The 20,967-nt window shown below is 51.9% G+C and overlaps 1 protein-coding gene across 1 annotated transcript in view; it reads left to right on the forward strand.

Moving 5' to 3' along the window:
- The window catches only part of LOC133361017 (uncharacterized), a 60,445-nt gene extending 44,165 nt beyond the window's left edge, over positions 1-16,280 (forward strand). The window contains exons 7-12 of the mRNA XM_061579902.1: positions 4,019-4,207; positions 4,664-4,830; positions 5,348-5,493; positions 11,362-11,439; positions 14,436-14,616; positions 15,961-16,280. Of these exons, the coding sequence (XP_061435886.1) occupies positions 4,019-4,207; positions 4,664-4,830; positions 5,348-5,493; positions 11,362-11,439; positions 14,436-14,616; positions 15,961-16,279 (1,080 nt within the window). The 3' untranslated portion in view covers position 16,280. The remainder of the gene's footprint in view (positions 1-4,018; positions 4,208-4,663; positions 4,831-5,347; positions 5,494-11,361; positions 11,440-14,435; positions 14,617-15,960) is intronic.
- The last annotated feature ends 4,687 nt before the right edge of the window (positions 16,281-20,967 follow it).

Raw genomic sequence — 20,967 nt, forward strand, 5'->3', positions numbered from 1 at the left:
CATCATCACGTCGCTTGTGCCAGGCTAGGTGCACGTTGAGGCCACGTGAAGTATCGAAGGTTTTCATTCAGCGAGCTGAGACCATGTCGCTGGGTTTCAGTGGGGTCCTAGATGAACACCCTCCACAACAGTGCAAGAATGGCAGGTGTGTCTTACAGGTGACAAGCTGATGATCAGTGGGCAGATCAGCCCTAGAGTAGGTCCTGGTGTCAAGGACAAGGGCCCACATCTGCTGTTCTGTCACTATATAGTCCAGCAGATGTTATTGCTTGGACCTGCATCCATGATGTTGTGTGGATGTGCTGATGCTGGAACATTGTGTTGGTGATTACAAGCCCATGGGCTGCACATCTCTCGCAGCCTTCTCCATTGTTATTGAGCTGATCTGGCCCATGCCTTCCAGTCACTCCAGCCAAGGTGCCAGCGTCATGACCAACTCAGGCATGAAAGTCACTCATGAAATATTTAACAATACTTTTTTTTAAACACGCTTTAATGAAATGTACTGTCCGAGTTGCCCTGCCCCCTGCCCCCATTGCCCCTCCCCTCCTTCCACATCCCCCGTCCCTGGGCGTGGCTCCCCGAGGCTTACCGTGACGTAAGGAACCGTGGTGATTTACAGCCAACATCAGTTGAGCATAGACAATTAGAGCCGTTAAAAAGATCGTTTAAAAATATCAATTTTTAAATTTTAATGATAGAATATAGTATTGTCATCAGTATAACATACCTATACCAAGTTTGCAGCCGATACGACATTGGGAATACGGTTTAAATTGAGTTACAAGATTTTTGGATACGACAACACACACGGTAAGTTAAATAAAAGCATGTAAAATGTTTAAAAAGATATGTTTTGGATTTTTTATGATAGAATATAGTGTTGTCATCAGTATGACATAGCTATTTCAAGTTTGCAGTCGTAGCACATTGGGAAGTGTGTAAAAATTGAGTTACAAGATTTATTTTTTGAGGATACAACAGGCAAAGTGAGTTAAATAAAAACGTGTTAAAAAGCATGACTTTATCCTGAGGGGCCACTTTAGCCAGCACCTGTGACAGCAGCTCATAGAAGGCATGTGACTTATCGGCCTTGCCTGCATCCCGCTACCGATGTTCATCTTTGGTGGGGGCGTTTTCCAGCACCACAATTCACGGCCTCCCGTTGATGGGGAGGCGAGCCCCACGGCATTCTGGGACTTACAGCTTCCCACACATCACGGCCTTGCTCCCACACCCCCTTCATTGTTTTGTTTCAAAAGAAGTGCCACTACCTGTTGTTTGGCCGTCTCCTGCCCCCAAAGGAGGAGTGTCCACCCCTAATGGTGACTGGAGCCAGAACTGGTCCACCGGACCTCCTGTATTCCACACAGAGGTCGAGGCGGTACCGGTCCAGCTCCTGACAGAGGGACGACAGCCTCTCCTCCACATGAGCTTTACGGACATTCCAGATGGCCAATCGCAGTGGTGTCCTGTATCTGGAGGAACCCAAATGGGGTTTGATCGACTACTGGCAGCAGAGTAACGTACAGTCAGTTTCTCCTATAACGCATTGGTAGTTACGTTCCTGAGGAAGTGAGGAACACCGCGTGATGGCAAAATATTGTTCAATATAACCATTGATTCAATGGGAATGAAGGTGTTAAGGGGTGGTCTGTTTCTAAAAACACCGACATTACTGACATTTTCCATGAGAATGTCATATTCTTGAATGTTACGTGTTCTTTTATAACTACGGTAAACTCTATTATCCACGCTAATGACGGGGAGGATTGTCGCAGATAATTCAAAATCACGGATAATCCAAAAATATACATTTTCCGCGGATTTCAGCCAAAAACCACTCGTATTGGTATAAATTGTCTTTCAATTTACATATAATATACAGTTTCTGATTTAAAGTTAAAACAACACGCTCCCGTTTCTCTGCCATTGAACAGTTTTTGTAATTTAAAACAAGCAAAATGAATGATCAGATAAATCACAAAAATGAGACAACTAACAATTTGATTGTTACTCTCTCGACTTAGAACGAAAAACGCGAAGGTCGGCCGTTCCATGATGCGCGTGCTGAGTGATGATAACACTTTCCTGGCTGACAGCAGAGCCACGCCAATCAACATCAATCAAACTCCACCCCACCGTTGGAAAGATATTGCAACTACTGTGCTGTAGAGGCAATCACGTGGGTTTTTGATTAACCGGAGCAACATATTTCTTCAGTTTAAGCACGTGACTTTTAGGATACATTTCCAAGAATAACGCTCTATAACTCTTTTCAGATTATTAATTTGGGCTTCAGGGAAAATCCACCAATTTTTAATGTATGTCAAAATCTCAGGTGCGTGGTTAATATGCAAATCGGATAAGCCGCATGTGGATAATACAGTCTACTGTACTGTGTAAAATTTTGTTAAGTAAAATAAATAATTAAAGGCGCATTTGTGAAAAGTGCATGTTAAAATGTTAGTCGCCAAGCGACAGAAAAACGTAGCCATGGCGGAGGGTGAAGAGAGAAAACGATGTGAAGGGTAGTACAGTGATACCTCGGTTCACGAACTTAATTCGTGAACTGACTCTGGTCGTGAACCGAATTGGTCGTGAACCGAGGCACATTTTCCCATAGGGTTCAATGTAAATCCGGTTAATCCGTTTTGACCTTCTTTTTGGTTTTTGAAGCACAAAAATATGAAACAAATGACAATACACATTACTGTAGTACTGTACAGTATAGTAATGTATAAAGAGAGAACACTAACCTTGCTTGAGATGACTTCTGGCATGGAGGAAGGCAGGTGGGAGGCGGGTGGGAGACAGTAAGCACTCAAACGGGTGAACTGTACAATACTGTAAGTACAGTATTGTACAGTACAGTAGTACAGTACTGTATGTGCTAAAAAGCACACCAAAAATCAAAAAGTCACTGAAAGTGTCTTCACAGTACTCACAGTACTTCTTTCTGTGTCTCTGCTTCTCTCCACGATCTTCCTACACGAAGTCACGACCATGTGACAGCCTGGAATTAGCATAAAAATGGCCGTGGCTCCTGTTCGTGAACCGAAGCGGAGTTCGTGAACCGGAGCATATTTTTATGAAATTTTCTGTTCGTGAACCGAGTTGTTCGTGAACAGAAGCGTTCGTGAACCGAGGTATCACTGTAATAGGTTTTTACCCTTTCAACCGGTACAAAAACTGACACCTTTATACAAGGCATCATGTTTGCAATAACCACAACACAAGCAGTCAAAATGCAAACAAAAATAAACAACTCTGATGATGATAATGATATGCACTGTCCTTGAAGTTGATTGGTCCACACCCGAGACAGCTTTTCTTAGAGCCTAGTCTCCATTGGTGTTGGACCAAATGACGCCAAAAGGCGTACAACTCAAAGACAGCGCACTATCAGAGCATTGAGAGCTCGGGGTAAGCATTTACACTATGAGACCTCCTTTACCAGTGGCAAAATATAGTAATAGGTTTTTACCCTTTCAACTGGTACAAAAAACAACAGTTGTTTCTTTTTGTTTGCATTTTGACTGGTTGTGTTGTGGTTATTGCAAACATGATGCCTTGTATAAAGGTGTCAGTTTTTGTACCAGTTGAAAGGGTAAAAACCTACTACTATATTTTGCCACTGGTAAAGGAGATGTCTCATAGTGATGTGAATGGTGTTCAGTGACTCGCTTAACGGCCCTTGCAATCGCCGCCTATTCCCACTCCCACGAGTGGTAGATTCCGTTGGCTCGACCACGTTATATAAACAATTTGGGTTATGAAAACACCCACGCCTTGTAGCAGGACTGACGGTTTATGGACAGCTGCCACTGGGGGTTCCCCAAGGCTAGACCGGACAGCGACAGCAATCATCGCCCCCTACTGGCAGCAGACTAACGCGCAGCGACACTTGCCACGAGGGGTTACCCCTAGGATAGACCACACAGAGACAGCTGCCACTGGGGGGCGGGGAGGCCACCGCGTCACCTCCGCTGCTGGCTGGGTGTGTGGGGGCTAGCAGGCAGCGGTGGCGGCGGGCGACCGGGGGGCCTTGCGGAGCCGCCTGGCGGAGTGGGTGCCCGAGGTTGCGGGGAGCGGAGGGGGGGCGGGGGGGGCGGGGGCACGCCCCCCCCCCGAAGCGAGGCGCCTCATCGTGAACAAGAACGCCGGGGAGACGCTGCTGCAGAGGGCCGCGCGGCTGGGATACCGCGTGAGTGACTACAGCCGCAATGACGACTACGACTACAGCTACCACTACTGCCACTGCTACCACCACCACTACTACCACAGCTACAGACACAACTACAGCTACAGACACAACTACTGTTATAGACACTACTGCTGCTACTGCAGCCACTACTACTACAGCCGCAATGACTACGACTACCACCACTACTGCTACAGACACTACCACTACTGCTACAGCTACTAACACTACTGCTACAGACACTACTACTAACACTACTGCAGCAGCGACTACTACTACTGAAGCCACTACCACTACTGTTACAGAGTCAACTACTACTGCAGCCACTACTACAGCCACCACAACTGCAACGACCACAACTACATCCACAGCTACAACCACCACAACCACCACCCCCCGTGTCCCCTCCTCCGTGTCCCCCCCATGCCCCCCCCCCCCCGCCCCCTTCACCCCTACCAGGATGTGGTGCTGTACTGCGTGGACGCAGGGGTTTGCGACGTGAATCACCGTGACAACGCCGGCTACTGCGCTCTGCACGAGGCCTGCGCCAGAGGCCACATGGCCATCGCCCGCGCGCTGCTGGCTCACGGGGCGGACGTCAACTGCAGCGCTCAGGATGGCACGCGGTGAGGGCATGCGGGGGGGGGCACGCGGTGAGGGCATGGGGGGGGGCACGAGGAGGGGAGGGCACAGAGGGGGGGGGGCATGGAGGGGGAGGGGCATCGGGGGACATGGGGACACATAGACACGGGGAGAGGGGACACGAAGAACACAGACACATGTGGACACCGAGACACCGGGACATGGACATGGAGACACAGAGACACGGGGACACAGAGACACGGGGACACAGATACATGGAGACACAGGGACACAGGGACACGGGGACACAGAGACACGGGGACACATACATGGGGAGATGTGGGGGGATGCACGGGGAGTTGATTGAGAGGGGGAAGGGGGTGGTGGAGGGGGTGGGAAGGTTGAAGTGGGGGTGGAGGAGGATGAGGAGTAAGTTGAGGAGTGGTAGGAGGATGGAGAGAAGGGGGTCAGTGGAGAGGGAGGTTGAGGAGGGGGTGGAGGTTTGACGCGATCCCCGTACCCCCCCCCCCGTCCCCACACCCCCCCCCCCCGCCCCCCCAGGCCGATCCACGACGCGGTGGAGAGCGACCGTCTGGAGCTGCTCCGCCTGCTGCTGGCATGTGGCGCAGACCCGGCCCTGCAGCCGTACTCAGGGCGCGCCCTTAGCACCATGGTACACAGCGTCAGCATGGGGGCATTCCTACGTGGTGAGTAGAGCACCGTGCTCACCACACACTCACCACACTCGCCACACACTCACTCACTACACACACACTCACCACACTACGCACACACAATCAGCACACACTCACCACACTCACCACACTCTCCACGCTTACCACACACTCACTCGCCACACTCACTCACCACACTCACCACACACTCACCACTCTCACCACACACTCACTTACTACACACTCACCCACTACGCACACATAATCAGCACACACTCACCACACACTCACCACGCACTCTCCACGCTTACCACACACTCACTCACCACACACATTCACCATACTCGGCACACACACTCAGCACACACTCAGCACACACTTACTTGCCACACTAAGTACACATTCTCAGCAAACACCCTCACCGTTCACCACACACTCACCACACACACACATCTGCCGAAACCCACTCTAAGTCTGTTTAGGCTCCGCCATGTGAGCCATTTGGAATTGGAGCCGGATGCGAGCTCTTCACTGGGGGTGATGCCTCGCCGGCTTTATTGAGCAGTGTTGTCACTCGATGTTTCCCATTCTTTTTGCCAGAGGGAAGTTCTAGCGGAATCCGTTAATGTGGTCAGTGGGGCACAAGAAGCTGTTTCACGATGACAGCAGCTGACGGATGTCCCACTCTATGACTTGATGCCCGTGGTCACGTGCTAACCTCCTCCTAATGTTAGGGGGCGAGATGCCAGATGGTGCAATGTAGGCAGGGAACAGGGGTGATTCTCAGGCATTGTTACAATTCTGCACGTGTCATTTAGGGCATGTTTACTGTGGGTTGAGTGTCCCCCGGGTAGAGCACGCATATTCAGCCACAGAGAAACAACGTGCAAAGGCAGTGGTGTGTCGAGTGGATGGATGTGCTCCACACTTTTAATTTGGAGTTTTCGCAGAATGTTGTTTTGTATGTTTAACACGTAGGCTTTTGCGACCAATATCATCGATAATATAGGTTCTCTGGGTCAGATCGCATAAATATAAATATGTCATTAAACCCACCATCACCCGACACAGCCAATTAGTAAGGTTTGTCACGTAAACAGCTATTCGTTACTAGTGTAGTGACGAACTCGGAGAAAGTAAGACTTGGAGGCACTTGGGATAACACACAACACCCTACGTGGGTGCACACGATTATTATTATTTAGTCCTTCTATTGTCGGCGGCACCACTCGGTTAGAACAGTTGGTAGGCGGCTGTCTGACGGGCAGCGCCCCGTGACGGTGAAGACGGAGACGACGACGAGGGGATGGGGACGACGATGGACTTGAGCAGCACGACGGGATCCCACTTCCAGCAACAGCCCCGAGGTCCCCACAGGGACCCCTCTCACACGAGGCCCCCACAGGGACCCCTCTCACACGAGGCCCCCACAGGGACCCCTCTCACACGAGGTCCCCACAGGGACCCCTCTCACACGAGGTCCCCACAGGGACCCCTCTCACACGAGGTCCCCTGTGGGACCCCTCTCACACGAGGTCCCCACAGGGACCCCTCTCACACGAGGCCCCCACGGGGACCCCTCTCACACGAGGTCCCCACAGGGACCCCTCTCACACGAGGTCCCCTGTGGGACCCCTCTCACACGAGGCCCCCACAGGGACCCCTCTCACCCTCCCAGCGTGGCCTCGCTCCGCCCTGGCCACGCCCCCTTTCTGGAACCTTCCAGCGGGTTCCCGAGGCTTCCCGATGGGCCCGCTCTGTGACCTTTCCCCTTTAGATGTCCCCCTCTCGTGCCTGCTGACGTCAGTACTGCCGCACACCGCAGTTACCCTTTTTTGCCAGCAACCAGCGCTATGCCACTACACTAGTACAGCACACCGGTGTGTTGGAGAGCAAATTCACAACATTTACCATCCGAGTATGACATTGGGCCAGTAATTACAACTAGCGTCATTAGGCGGCAGCAAGGTTTGTGGAGAAATCCTCCTGTTTCGTTCCCTAAATAGAGGGATGGATGTGATGACATCACTTGTGAGTCCTTCACGTGTGAAGGTGGGATTAATGATTACATATACATTACAATGGGTATTCATTGCCAGTTGGAAATTAACATGCATTATGCATGCATGAACATTGTTGTTGTACCTCCTGTCATTTGCGCGCAATAAAATAGCAGTACCTGTAATTTTCTGTGTGAAGGTAATCCCCATTGACATATGGTGACCTGTATAGGCATGCCTTTACACAAAGTATTATTTGATGATTCGCTTCCAAGCAGCACTAAGCCTGTAGCTATTCGAATAGAGACATTTATTTATATTTCTCTCAATTTCGATAGATTCTCTATTTAGTTTTGTCCAGTAGTAACTAGTTTCGCACAGAACTTCAACATTATTAAAATCAATTGAGTGTCCTTGTTGGCACGCGTGTTCTGCCACTGCCGACAGTTGTATTTGGGAGTATTTAATATTCCTTTGGTGTTGTTTTAGTCTCGTGCTGATCATTCGTCCTGTCTGCCCAACATAGAATTTTCCACAAGTGCAATTAATCCGGTACACATCCTCCGTTGATTTGTGTGTTGACCTTGGCTTTGATATTTGAAGTGTGCTTTTTATAGCTGAGTATACGATCCAGTGTTACCCCGAGGTACACTGGATGACTCTGGTGTTCTGGTTTCTCCCGGTGGCAATTAGATGTCGCTCTGCACCCCAGTTTATCAGGTGGAAGGCACAGATTTGGTTTTTACTTATTTAGGTAGCATCTTGACATCTCGTCCATTGCCCTCTCCAGGATCTTCTCTGTGTTCTCAAAATGTCTCTGCTCTGTGGTGATACAGAGGTCGTCAGCTGAGATGAACCGCTGATATTCAGGAAGTCGCTGATCGTTGGTCTCGATATTGAATAAAAGTGGGGCGAGCACACTGCCTCGTGGTGGCAAGTCATTGCTTTGAGAATGCCCGTTTAGTTCCACGTAGAAGCATCTATTCTCTAGGAGGCTTCGAATAGTCTGGCAAAGGTCTCGGTCGCCAGTCATGAGGTGTAGTTTGTGGATCAAAATGTGGTGTTGAAAAGTGTCACATGCTGCAGATAGATCAACAAATGCTGCGCCGGTGATCATTTTCTGTTGGTAGCCATCTTCGACGTGCTGTGTGAGGTTTAGTAGTTAGCTTGCACCAGTTCGGCCAGGTCTGAAGCCCCGCTTGGTCTCGTATGAGTTTGAGATCTACCAGGGATGAAATTTGTTGGAGGATAAGATGTTCTAAGAGTTTGTAAATTATGCTAAGGAGGGAGATCGGTCTATATCTTTTTGGTGATGAAAGGTTTTTTCCCTGGTTTGGGTAGAGCTATAACTCTTGCCTTCCTCCATGCTGATGATATCTGTTTACTCGTCATACATGCGTTGGATAGGTGAAGGAGCCATTACTTTGCAGCGGGTCTTCGATGTTGTATCATCTTAACTAGTATGTCGTCTACCCCTGCTGCCTTCCCTTGTTTAAGTAGGCCTATGCCGGCTGTCAGATCCTCCGTAGTAAATGGGCGGGTTTAGTCTTTGGGTGGTTGGTTGTCGGGCGGTATAATAGAGTGATGGTGTTCTCCAGTGTTTCTTCTTTGCAACTGCTTCCCATGGTTGAGCAGTTGTTGCGCAACCTGGTTTAGCAGTAACGTTTGAGACAGCTGGAGGTGGAATATTGTCACCTCCTACTAGTTTTCTTATGGTCGCCCAGGCATTCTTGCTGTTATGTGTCAGATTAGTGTCCACGATCATATCTCTCCAGGCATTGTGTCGCTCTAGTTCTATGTTGTCTATTATGGTCGCCCAGGCATTCTTGCTGTTATGTGTCAGATTAGTGTCCACAATCATATCTCTCCAGGCATTGTGTCGCTCTAGTTCTATGTTGTCTATTAGGTTTTCTCCAAACGTAATAGTGGATTCTGATGAGGGATCGAGATGGTATTCTTTCTCATCGAGAGCGTACAGCTCAGATGTTGTGCTTGACATGCTTGGGATGTATCTTGTGTGGCAGCCCTCGTGAAATCATTGTAGTTCTCATGGGTGGGAGTGATGTCCCTGATTGATTTCTCCACTGCCTCTGTGAAGGCTTTTCAATTGGCTTTTTTCAGGTTGAATCGTCTGTGAAATGGGGTGTTTTGTACTGTTATTGGTGACCCTAGTTTGATGCTTATAGGGCAGTGTTGGGTGGTAGGCATGGGTTATAGTACTCACTGGCGGAGCCAGTGGGGGGGGTGGGGGGTGGGGTGGCACGTGGCCCCCCCAGTGATCCGATCGAAATCCATAATTTTGATCTATCATTGGGGTTTAGTAATAAATTGGCATTTTGCGACCCCACTGCCACACTGCCACTGTGTAGCATATTATTACGTGCCAGGGACTCCATGAGATGATAGAACAATAGTCTGAGTCCATAATTGGCAATAAGTAACGGCAAAGCGGTTATAAGTGACTCACAGAATTGTGTGTAGTTGCGTATACAGGACACGACTTCCCTGGAGGCATTCACCTTCAGCGAGCGCGATGCCGATCACACACGGTTCGAATTCGACCCTCGATCGATGGCTGCGCCATCGCCGCACACGCGTCGAATAAAAAGCAAGGGACAAGTCCTTACTTCCTAACAACTCCTCTATCATTTTTCATGGCTGGAGGGGTTGCCCCCCCTACCTGAAAATCCTGGCTCCGCCATTGCTCGCACTGCTTTCAGGCACATGAGCACATTCATGAGTTGGATCCTCTTCTCCAGCGGGAGCGGCCGCTGTTGACTGACTTGGGAGGTTGTTTGGCGTCATGTGCCAGCGTCAGGTTACTGGACTCTGCCCATTGTTCCACTCAGGGGGTGCCGGCATTGTTTTGGCATCATATCCCTAAGCTGTCTGATGGGAGTTGAAGTCCCCGATCACGAGGCTATACCTGCTTATACAGCCATCCAGTCAAATCTTCCACCCTAAAGTACTTGACGGTTGTTCATGCGATGATGTTACTGTGATGTTTTTGAGGCTAAGTGTGATGGTTTCGATGTTGTTCTTGCTTGTGTTGGGGTATGCACTTTCTCAATTTTCAGGTCAGGACTTGCAATACTGCCTTAGTCTTATTTCAGCAACGAGTGCTTTCCCCTCAATGGTTGGGCGGGGGTTATTAGGACCTTTGCGTGTCTCCTGTAAGCATGCAATGTCCTGCTCCTCTAATATAACTGCCTTAATGTCAGCTTTTGCCTGTGAGTATCAATATTAATTGAGAGGACTGAGAGTGCCAACTGTTTTTGTCCACGCCTTTCTTGGGTAGACGCGGTTGGTTTAAGAGTGGTTAATAGATTTGGCTTTCTGGGGAATAACCCTCCAGAAGTTACCAGGATGCACCGTGAGGAGGAATCTATTATGCATCCCGAATAGGCGTGGAAGTGGTGGCGCAGCAATTACCGCTGCACTGTGCTACAAATCCGGCTACCCGAGTTTGATTCCTGCTCACGGCCAACACCAGTTACAGTTATCTGAACCGGTACTGGGCCTCCTCCAGGTCACCTCGGCCTCAAATGAGTACCCGGTGCAGTGTGTAAACATTTCCACTAGGGTGACAAAGGTGGCCGGGCGTGGTGTTGGCCACCCACCCCCTCATGTGCCACAGTGCCAGCCTTAAAAGTTGCCGCTACTCGCGAACAGCCCTTGGTGGTGAGTAGTGGTGAGGAGGGTGGTGAGTGTGTGGTGTGTGAGTAGTGGTGAGGAGGGTGAGTGTGTGGTGTGTGAGTAGTGGATAACAGTGACCGTGGTGGTTAGGGTTAGTGTGTGGTGAGTGTGTGGTGTGAGAGTGGTGGTTAACGGTGAGTGTGGTGGCTATGGTGAGTGTGTGGTGAGGGGTAGTGGTGAGGAGGGTGAGTGTCGCCCCACACAGAGTACCTGCTGGATCTGCGGGGTAGAAGCCCGGACGACCCTGGAATCTGCTGGGACTTCCACGGCAGCGAAATCTTCGGTGAGTGTCAGGTAGTGAGTGTCAAGAGAGTGAGTGAGTGTCAGAGAGTGGGTCAGCTCAATAGCAACAGTAAGAGGCTGCTAGACTTCTGTGCAGCGCGTGGGCTTGTAATTACCAACACACCGTTCCAGCATCGCTGCAGCCACACAACATCATGGATGCACGCCAGGTCCAGGCAGAAACATTTGCTGGACTATATAGTGACGGACCAGTGGATTTGGGCCCATGTCCTTGACACCAGAATCGACAATGGAGCTGATCTGCCCACTGACCATCAGCTTGTCATCTGTAAGACACGTCTGCCATTTTCTTGGTTCTTTCGGTAAAGTCACGTAGAAGGGAAGTAATAAAAGAATAATTATTTTATTATGTTTTATTTTTATTATTTTATTACTTCCCTTCTACGTGACTTTACCGAAAGAACCAAGGAGATGAATCCCTGCAGTCACGAAAGCTTTAAATCGAAACGTCTGCCATTCTTCCACTCTAGTGGTGGGTGTCCATATAGGACCCCATTCAAACTCACAGTGGCCTGGTCTCAGCTAGCTGAGGATAGTTGCAAGCAGATATTTAAACATCACTTGCAGCCGGGGTTGACATCGTCCTCCCCTCCTAATGTTAAGGGGAAATGGGTGAGGTTCAGGACTGTGGCTCATGCAGGTGCAATGGCTGCATTGGGTATGCAGTCAGACCTCGCCAGAGACCCTGGCTTATGAAGGAGGCGTTCCGGCTGGTTGAGAGAAAATGACAGACCCACTCCCGTTGTCTATAGCATCCCACATCAGAGATTGAGGAGGCTTACCACAGCCTTTGCTCAGAGATTCGGAGAGCCGTGTGGTGCTGCAAGGATGAGTGGTGGGCACGGGTTGCTGAGGAGATGGAATCTGCCTCAGTATCCCGGAATAACAAATTACACTTTAATTCAATCAAAAAAGTAACTTGCATTACCCCACCTATCACCATCTTCAAGGGAAAGAATCGTGACATGATCTCTGACCTCCAGGAACTGGTCTGCAGGTTTTCAGAGTATTTCTATGAGGTCTTGGGGGAGGGGAATTCTCTCAGTTCAGACAACATCATGGGGACAACCCTATTGGAAAAAGTAGCCAACCCTTCTGAGTGGTTGGCTGAGGTGCCATCTGTGGAGGAAGTACGAGGTGAGATCTGGAGACCAGGAAAAGCGCCAGGCAGAGATGATCTCCCAAGCGAAATGCTGAGCGAGGGTGGCGTCTGTGTGCTGACTGCCCTACATGACATCACAACTGTCTGGACCACAGGATGGGTTCCTCAGGATTTGAAGGATGTCCTGGTGGTCCTCCCTTTTTAGTGTGCCGGGAAAGGTCCTGGCAATTATTATTCAACATTGCCATGTTAGGCACACTGAGGAGATGCTTGCGCAGCCCCAAAGTGGTTTTCAGGTCAGGAAGGTCCTGCACAGATGCCATATTTTCTGTTGGTCTACTACAGCAGAGGTGTAGGAAATTCCAACAGGACTGACATCTCTGCTTTATTGATCTGGTCAAGGCCTATGATACCATCAATAGGCCTGGGCTCTGAGTTGTTTGTACTTTCGGAGTCCCTGACTCTCAGCTCACAATCATTAAGGGCCTTCATGATGGTGGGCAGGCACGGGTAAAGCTACGGGGCTTGGAGTTGGAGCCATTTCCTGTTCACCTTGGGGTGCGACAGGAATGTCCTCTGGCTCCCACATTATTTTACATATTTTTTCACCACGTAGTTCAAGAAGCCTTTCATGGCTATACCGGAAGCATCCCCATCTAGTACAGATAAAATGGGAGGCTGATAGATGCCTGGTTGCGGACAAGGGATGGCTCCCTTTTGGTCAACCATGTTATGTATAGTGATGGTCTGGTGATTCCTGCTCACTCAAGAGGAGTCAGAGGCGCTGCTGCTGAAACTGGAGTGTGCCACTAAGAGGTGGAGCCTTACAATCAGCCCCACCAAAACTAAGTACCTGCCGGGGTATTTTGTGCCATCAAACACTCCACCCCCTCAACTCCCCATTGGTGATGGGGCAGTTGTGGAGAGAGTGGAGAGTTTTCCTTACCTGGGCAGTGTGCTTATGACCAGCTCTGGTTTAACAGCAGAAAGGTCCCACTTCGAATTAATTGAGCGGCAGTATATTTTCATCAGCTGCGTAACGCTCTGTGGAAGCTACCTGGTCTGTCGCTCCAAACGTAGCTTCTGGTCTGCTCGGCCACAGTCATGCCCTCCCTTTTCTATGCTTGCGAAACGTGGACCCCCTAATGGAACATCTTCGCTGATTAGAAACATTCAAGCTGGCCTGCGTACGATCTGTCATTGGTTTAACCAGGCTTGATTGTGTGAGGGGCTCACAAATCATTGAAAGATCTGGACAAAGTCCCACCGGTGACTTCTTCTGGCAGGCAAGGCTGCATTGGCTGGGTCAAGTAGCCCGCATGCCCCGCCACCAAATGCCCAAAACAGCTTTTGTTCAGCTGGATAGAGTGGGATAAACGGGCATGACATGGGCTGTAGAAGAGATAGACTGATGCGGTATAGGATGATGTGGAGCTGAGTGTATTTTCTGACGACTGTTACCAGTTTTGCTAAGATCGGCCTCTATGGAGGAGGCTCGTAAAGGACGCTACTGGGCAGTTGGAGGCAGTCGCCCTCCAACAACAACAGAGGACAAAGGAGCGATGCTCACAACAACAAGCAGAGCACCAGGCAGCTAAAATGCAGCAAGTCAGCACAGTAGGGGGTACAGGTGGTGCATCTACCAGTCATCTCAGTCAGCCAACCCATGGCACCTGGGTCTGTCCCATAACCTCCTGTTAGCGAGGCTTCCACACTTAATAATGCACCTGGCCTGGCACAGGCACCGTGGTGACATCACCGTCACTTAGTGGTGAATGGCGAGTATTGGTATATGTGTGTCTACTATGTTTGTGTACTATGTGTGTACTGTGTGTGTATACTGTGTGTGTACTATGTGTGTGTGTGCTGTGCAGAAGAGGGTGAGGAGCAATGCGGCTATGCGGTTTTGGCCGCCCCTCCGGGTCCGGGGGCAGGTGGGGGAGGGGCCCCTGTGGGCCCCGGGGACGGAGGCGGCGACGAGGGCGGAGTGCTCTTTGAGTTCTCATCGGAGCCCCAACTCCCGGCACACCACGTCCAGATCTCCCTCTCACAGGGGTCAGCCACAACTACCACACAACCACACACGCACACAACCATACAGTAACACAATCACACAATCACAACCACACAACCACAACATCACAACCACATCCTCACAATCACACAACCTCAGCTACCAGCACACCACGTCAATATCTCCCTCTCACAAGATCATCAGCATATGTAATATGGTTGACCAATAGGGAGCCATCCCTCGACCGCTCCCGGAAATTGATGAACCTCCCATTGTATCTGTACCAGATGAACATTCCACCGATACAGCCATGGAAAGATTCTCAACTACGTGGGCAAAGATGATGTTGTATATTGTGGGAGCCAGAGGACATCCATGTCGCACCGCAAGGTGAACAGGGAATAGCTCTGACTCGTGGCCACGTAGCTTTACCTGGGCCTGCCTACCATCTTGAAGGTCCTTAATGATTGTGAGCAGAGAGTCAGGGACTCTGAAAGCATGAAAGACAACCCAGAGCCCAGGCCTATTCATGGTATCATAGGCCTTGACCAGGTAAATAAAGCCGCTTGCAACTGTTATCAGTAGTGAGCTCAGACCAGGCCACTGTGGGTTTGAATAGGATGCTAAATGGACACCCACCACAGCAGTGGACGAATGGCAGGTGCATCCTGCAGATGACAAGCCGACGGTCAGTGAGCAAATCAGCTCCAGGGTAGGTCCTGGTGTTAAGGACATGGGCCCACATTCTCTAGTCTGTCAGTATATAGTCCAGAAGATCTTCTTTCTTGGAACTGGTGTGCATCCATGATGTTGCGTGAATGCCCGGATGCCGGAAAAAGTGTGGTTGGGTATTACAAGGCCACAGGCTGCACAGAAATCATGACCCACTCCGGCATTCAAGTCACCCAACAGGATTACTATCCCAAGGAGGCCACTTCAGCTAGCACCTGGGACAGGTGGTCATAGAAGGCATCTGTCTTATTGGTCTTGCCTGCATCCCTTCACTGATGTTTATCTTCGGTACCACCACCACCATTCCTCGTCTCCTGTCACCCCACAGCCACACAGACCACACAACCTCAGCTACCGGCACACCATGTCCAGAGATCGCTCTCCCCACCGCCACCACTGTACCACCAATCGTAGCCCTGCTCACACCACTGTCTTGAATTCAGCTAAGTCTACCTCGTGTCTCTCCCTGGCATTTCCTCATCCCCCCCTCCCCCCTGTCTCCCCCCCCCCTCCCCCCTGTCTTCCCCCCCCTCCCCCCTGTCTTCCCCCCCTGCTCTCCCCATGTCTCTCCAACCCCCCATCTCCCCCCCATGCCTCCCCCTATACCTCCCCCCCCCCCCTACCGCGTCTCCCACCCCCCCCGTGCACCCCAGGCCCAGGAACTGGCTGCTGCTGAGCGAGGTTCTGTCGCGGGTTCGCCTCTCTCTGGCCGCGTTCCGCGCTGCGCTGCCCGGCGCGCTCCTGGCCAGTGCCCCACGCCGACTGCTGCGGGCGCAGGCGGCCGCTTCCCAGCTGGGGCCTGCGCCGGCGGGGGACAGTGGGGGTGGAGCAGCGGAGGAGGATGGCAGGGGGGGTGCGGTGGGGGGTGACGAGGCGGGGGGGGACGGTGCCGCGGTGCGGCTGGTGCAGCTCACGCCAGACCTCATGGAGCTGCTGGGTTCCTCCGTGGAGACGCTGCCCTCTGGCTGCTGACGGTCGAAGGCCCGGGGCCCGCGACGGGCCCCGTGATAGGGCCCGCCCCGGGGCTCGCACCGGGGAGCCGCGGTGAACTTTGATGGACCTCACCGGGGGGTCTGCGATGGGGCCCGGCCCAAGGCTCACGCCAGGGGGCCGCGGTGAACTCTGATGGACCTCGCCAGGGGCAGGCCAGACCGCATGGGGGTTCATGGGCCCCACCGGGCCCCACGAGGAATGTGTAGCAGTGTTCCAGCTGACCGGGGCCCCCACCAGCTCGCCCGTGGGCCTTGGCGGACAGCTCCGCGTGAGGAGGCCAACAGCTAGGGTGGGCTGTGTAGCACGAGGAGGAGGATGTGGGGGAGGAGGAGGAGGACGTGGAGGAGGAGGACATGTAGGAGGAAGAGATGTGGAGGAGGACATGGAGGAGGAGGTGGAGATGGTGGTGGAGAACGGGGGTGTGAAGGACGAGGAGGTGGATGTGGTGGTGGAGGAGGAGGTAGCTCAGGCCACACGCCAGACCGCAGGAGGCCTCGTCGGAATCTGGGCATTGTGGGTAACGGGCATTGGAGATGAGGGCGTCTCCATGGGGACCGTGGAATATTCCGTGTGTGAGCACACTCACTCACACTCTCACAAACACTCATTCACACACACTCACACTCTCACGAACACTCATTCACACACACTCTCACGAACACTCACTCACACTCTCACGAACACTCATTCACACACACTCACACTCTCACGAACACTCATTCACACACACTCTCACGAACACTCATTCACACTCGCTCGCACTCACAATCACTCATTCACACTTACACATTCATTCACATTCACTCATTTACTCACACACTCACCCACACACACACTCACACACACATTTTTACCGTCACTCACACACTCACTGACATTCACTCACCCACTCTCACTAGCTAGCACGCTATTTATATTTTGCGACACTGAATTGTTTCACTGCGGTGGTGGCAGCGGTTGTGGCTGTGGTGGTTGGGGTGGTGGTGGTGGCGGCGGTTGTGATGGTGGTGGTTGTGTTGGTTGTTGTGGAGCTGATTGTGATTGGGCTAGCAGTTGTGGTGGTTGCAGTTGTGTTGGTTGTGATGGTGGTGGTGGCGGTTGTAGTGGTGACGATAGCAGTTGTGATGGTTGCGGTGGTGATGGCAGCAGTCGTGTTGGTTGTGACTGGTGGTGGTGGTGGCGGAGGTTGTGGCTGTGGTAGTTGTGGTGGTGGTGGTGGTGTATAGAATGAGACAGTGTCGCCCCTTGTGTTGCTTTTGTATCGAGGTGTCGCACACAGGGACACGGGTACGTGTGTACACGTTTGCATGTGTACACGGGTATGTGTGTACATGTGTGTGTATGTACACGGATACGGATGTGTGTACACGTGTGTGTATGTACCTGGGGATACAGGTACCCGTGTGTACACGTGGGCATGGCAGATGGGAGAATGTGTGCAGTCGTGTGTACACGAGGACGCAAGAATGTGTGTACACATTGGGCACGAGCACGTGTGTACACACGGCTGAGTGTGTACACGTGGCTGTGTAGACGTGGAAATGAGGATACATGGATATCGGTGTGTGTACACGCAGGCATGTATACATGTGACTGTGTACATGCGGCTGTGTGTACACGTGAAGCTGGGGGGGAGGGGGAGGATACACGAAGATGTGTACCCATGCACACGCACGGGTACGCGTGTGCGCACACGCCTGTAACACGTGCGACGTGGTGCCACTCCACTGCTGGATTGACTATGATGTACAGTAAATCAGAGTTAAAAAGATTATGTTTGACACCCAACGTCTCCGCGTGTTTTTGTGGGGGGCTTAGTGGCGCCTATAAGACGGTTGGTTGGCTGTGGCCTAGTTCACCACGCCCGGCTGTCTTCGTCTCCCCAGTGCTGTAGTAAATACACACCACACCATGCGGCCAATATTAACCCGCAGAGATACATTGCCATTGTGAAGCCACTGAGAGACACGGCCATTGTGAACCCATTAAGAGAGAGACACGGCCATTGTGAACCCATTGACAGAGGGACACGGCCATTGTGAACCCACTGACATAAAGGCACGGCCATTGTGAGCCCCCTGACAGATAGGGCCATTATGGACCGACAGAGAGAGAAACAGCCATTGTGAAGCCGTAGAAAGAGATGCGACCATTGTGAATCGACTTACAGAGCCACGGCCAATGTGAACCCACAGAGAGAGACACGGCCAATGTGAACCCACTGAAAGAGATATGACCATTGTGAACCCTTCAAGAGAGAGACGGCCATTATGAACCGACAGAGAAACGGCCATTGTGAACCCACTGAGATAAAGATACGACCATTGTGAACCCGCTAAGAGAGACACGGCCATTGTGAACCCGCTAAGAGAGAGACGCGGATATTGTGAACCCACTCACAGAGGGACGGCCATTGTGAATTTAGAGAGAGACAGCCATTGTAAGCCCACTGAGGGAGAGACACGGCCATTGTGAACCCATTAAGAGAGAGACACGGCCAATGTGAACCCAATGAGAGACACGGCCATTGTGAACCCAATGAGAGAGACACGGCCAATGTGAACCCAATGAGAGAGAGACACGGCCAATGTGAACCCAATGAGAGAGAGACACGGCCATTGTGAACCCAATGAGAGAGAGACACGTGAACCCAATGAGAGAGAGATACAGCCAATGCGAACCCGCTGAGAGACACGGCCATTGTGAACCCGCTAAGAGAGAGACACGGCCATTGTAAGCCCACTGAGGGAAAGACACGGCCATTGTGAACCCATTAAGAGAGAGACACGGCCATTGTGAACCCAATGAGAGACACGACCAATGTGAACCCACTAAGAGAGAGACACGGCCATTGTAAGCCCACTGAGGGAGAGACACGGCCATTGTAAACGCGCTCAGAGAGAGAGACACGGCCATTGTGAACCTGCTAAGAGAGAGACACGGCCATTGTAAGCCCACTGAGGGAGAGACACGGCCATTGTAAACGCGCTCAGAGAGAGAGACACGGCCATTGTGAACCTGCTAAGAGAGAGACACGGCCATTGTAAGCCCACTGAGGGAGAGACACGGCCATTGTAAGCCCACTGAGGGAGAGACACGGCCATTGTGAACCCGCTAAGAGAGAGACACGGCCATTGTGAACGCGCTCAGAGAGAGACACGGCCATTGTGAACCCGCTAAGAGAGAGACACGGCCATTGTGAACGCGCTCAGAGAGAGACACGGCCATTGTGAACCCGCTAAGAGAGAGACACGGCCATTGTGAACGCGCTCAGAGAGAGACACGGCCATTGTGAACCCGCTAAGAGAGAGACACGGCCATTGTAAGCCCACTGAGGGAGAGACACGGCCATTGTAAGCCCACTGAGGGAGAGACACGGCCATTGTGAACCCGCTAAGAGAGAGACACGGCCATTGTGAACCCGCTAAGAGAGAGACACGGCCATTGTGAACCCGCTAAGAGAGAGACACGGCCATTGTGAACCCGCTAAGAGAGAGACACGGCCATTGTGAACCCGCTAAGAGAGAGACACGGCCATTGTGAACCCGCTAAGAGAGAGACACGGCCATTGTGAACCCGCTAAGAGAGAGACACGGCCATTGTGAACCCGCTAAGAGAGAGACACGGCCATTGTGAACCCGCTAAGAGAGAGACACGGCCATTGTGAACCCGCTAAGAGAGAGACACGGCCATTGTGAACCCGCTAAGAGAGAGACACGGCCATTGTGAACCCGCTAAGAGAGAGACACGGCCATTGTGAACCCGCTAAGAGAGAGACACGGCCATTGTGAACCCGCTAAGAGAGAGACACGGCCATTGTGAACCCGCTAAGAGAGAGACACGGCCATTGTGAACCCGCTAAGAGAGAGACACGGCCATTGTGAACCCGCTAAGAGAGAGACTGGGGGTCGACGTCCACCTCCCCGCTCCCCGTGAGCGGGCGGGGCGCGACGTCCACCCCCTCCACTCCCCCCTCCTCCTCCTCTTCGGCCGCCTCTCTCCGCGCCCCCGCCGATCGGGTGATCGGCCCCCCGCGCCAGCGCCCTCTCTGAGGGACATCGCTACTCGGCTGGCTCACCACCGCCCGGGGTTCTCTCCCCCACGCACACGTACCCCACCACACAAACACGAACGCGGATGCGTGCACACGCGCGCCCCTGCAGGCGCGTATTGCCCTCACAAAGGCTGGCGCGAATCAAAACGGCAGTATGAATATGCGCGTGCACCTCTGCGGAGTTAAACCCCAATCCGCTTGCACACAAAAGCTAATGCTAAAGGACTATGAATATGCACATGCCCCCCCCTCCCCCAAGTGGTTAAGCCTTAATCCGCCGTGTAAATGCTCGAGGTAAAGGAGCGTCGGCGGTAGAACTATGGGTGCGCGCCTCACCGTTAATGCATTTTTTACTGTGTAGACGCGCTGTGTAGACGCGCCGTGTAGACACGCTGTGTAAACATGCGTGAGCGCCAGCAAGCTTGTGTATCGCTCCCGCCCCACTCACGCGGCACTGCCGGCTCGCGTTTTCCACACACACGCGCAACCAATGGCGGCCATATATCTTAAACAACTACGCTGGTTTGGTCGTCTGCGTGCGTATCTGGACGTTAATTTATTTACGGACCCGCCCAAACAGCTCGCTCTGATTCGATGAAAATAAAACAGCCGG

Source organism: Lethenteron reissneri, chromosome 70, assembly GCF_015708825.2.
Source record: "Lethenteron reissneri isolate LAM-NWPU_2019-01 chromosome 70, ASM1570882v1, whole genome shotgun sequence".
NCBI lineage: Eukaryota > Metazoa > Chordata > Hyperoartia > Petromyzontiformes > Petromyzontidae > Lethenteron > Lethenteron reissneri.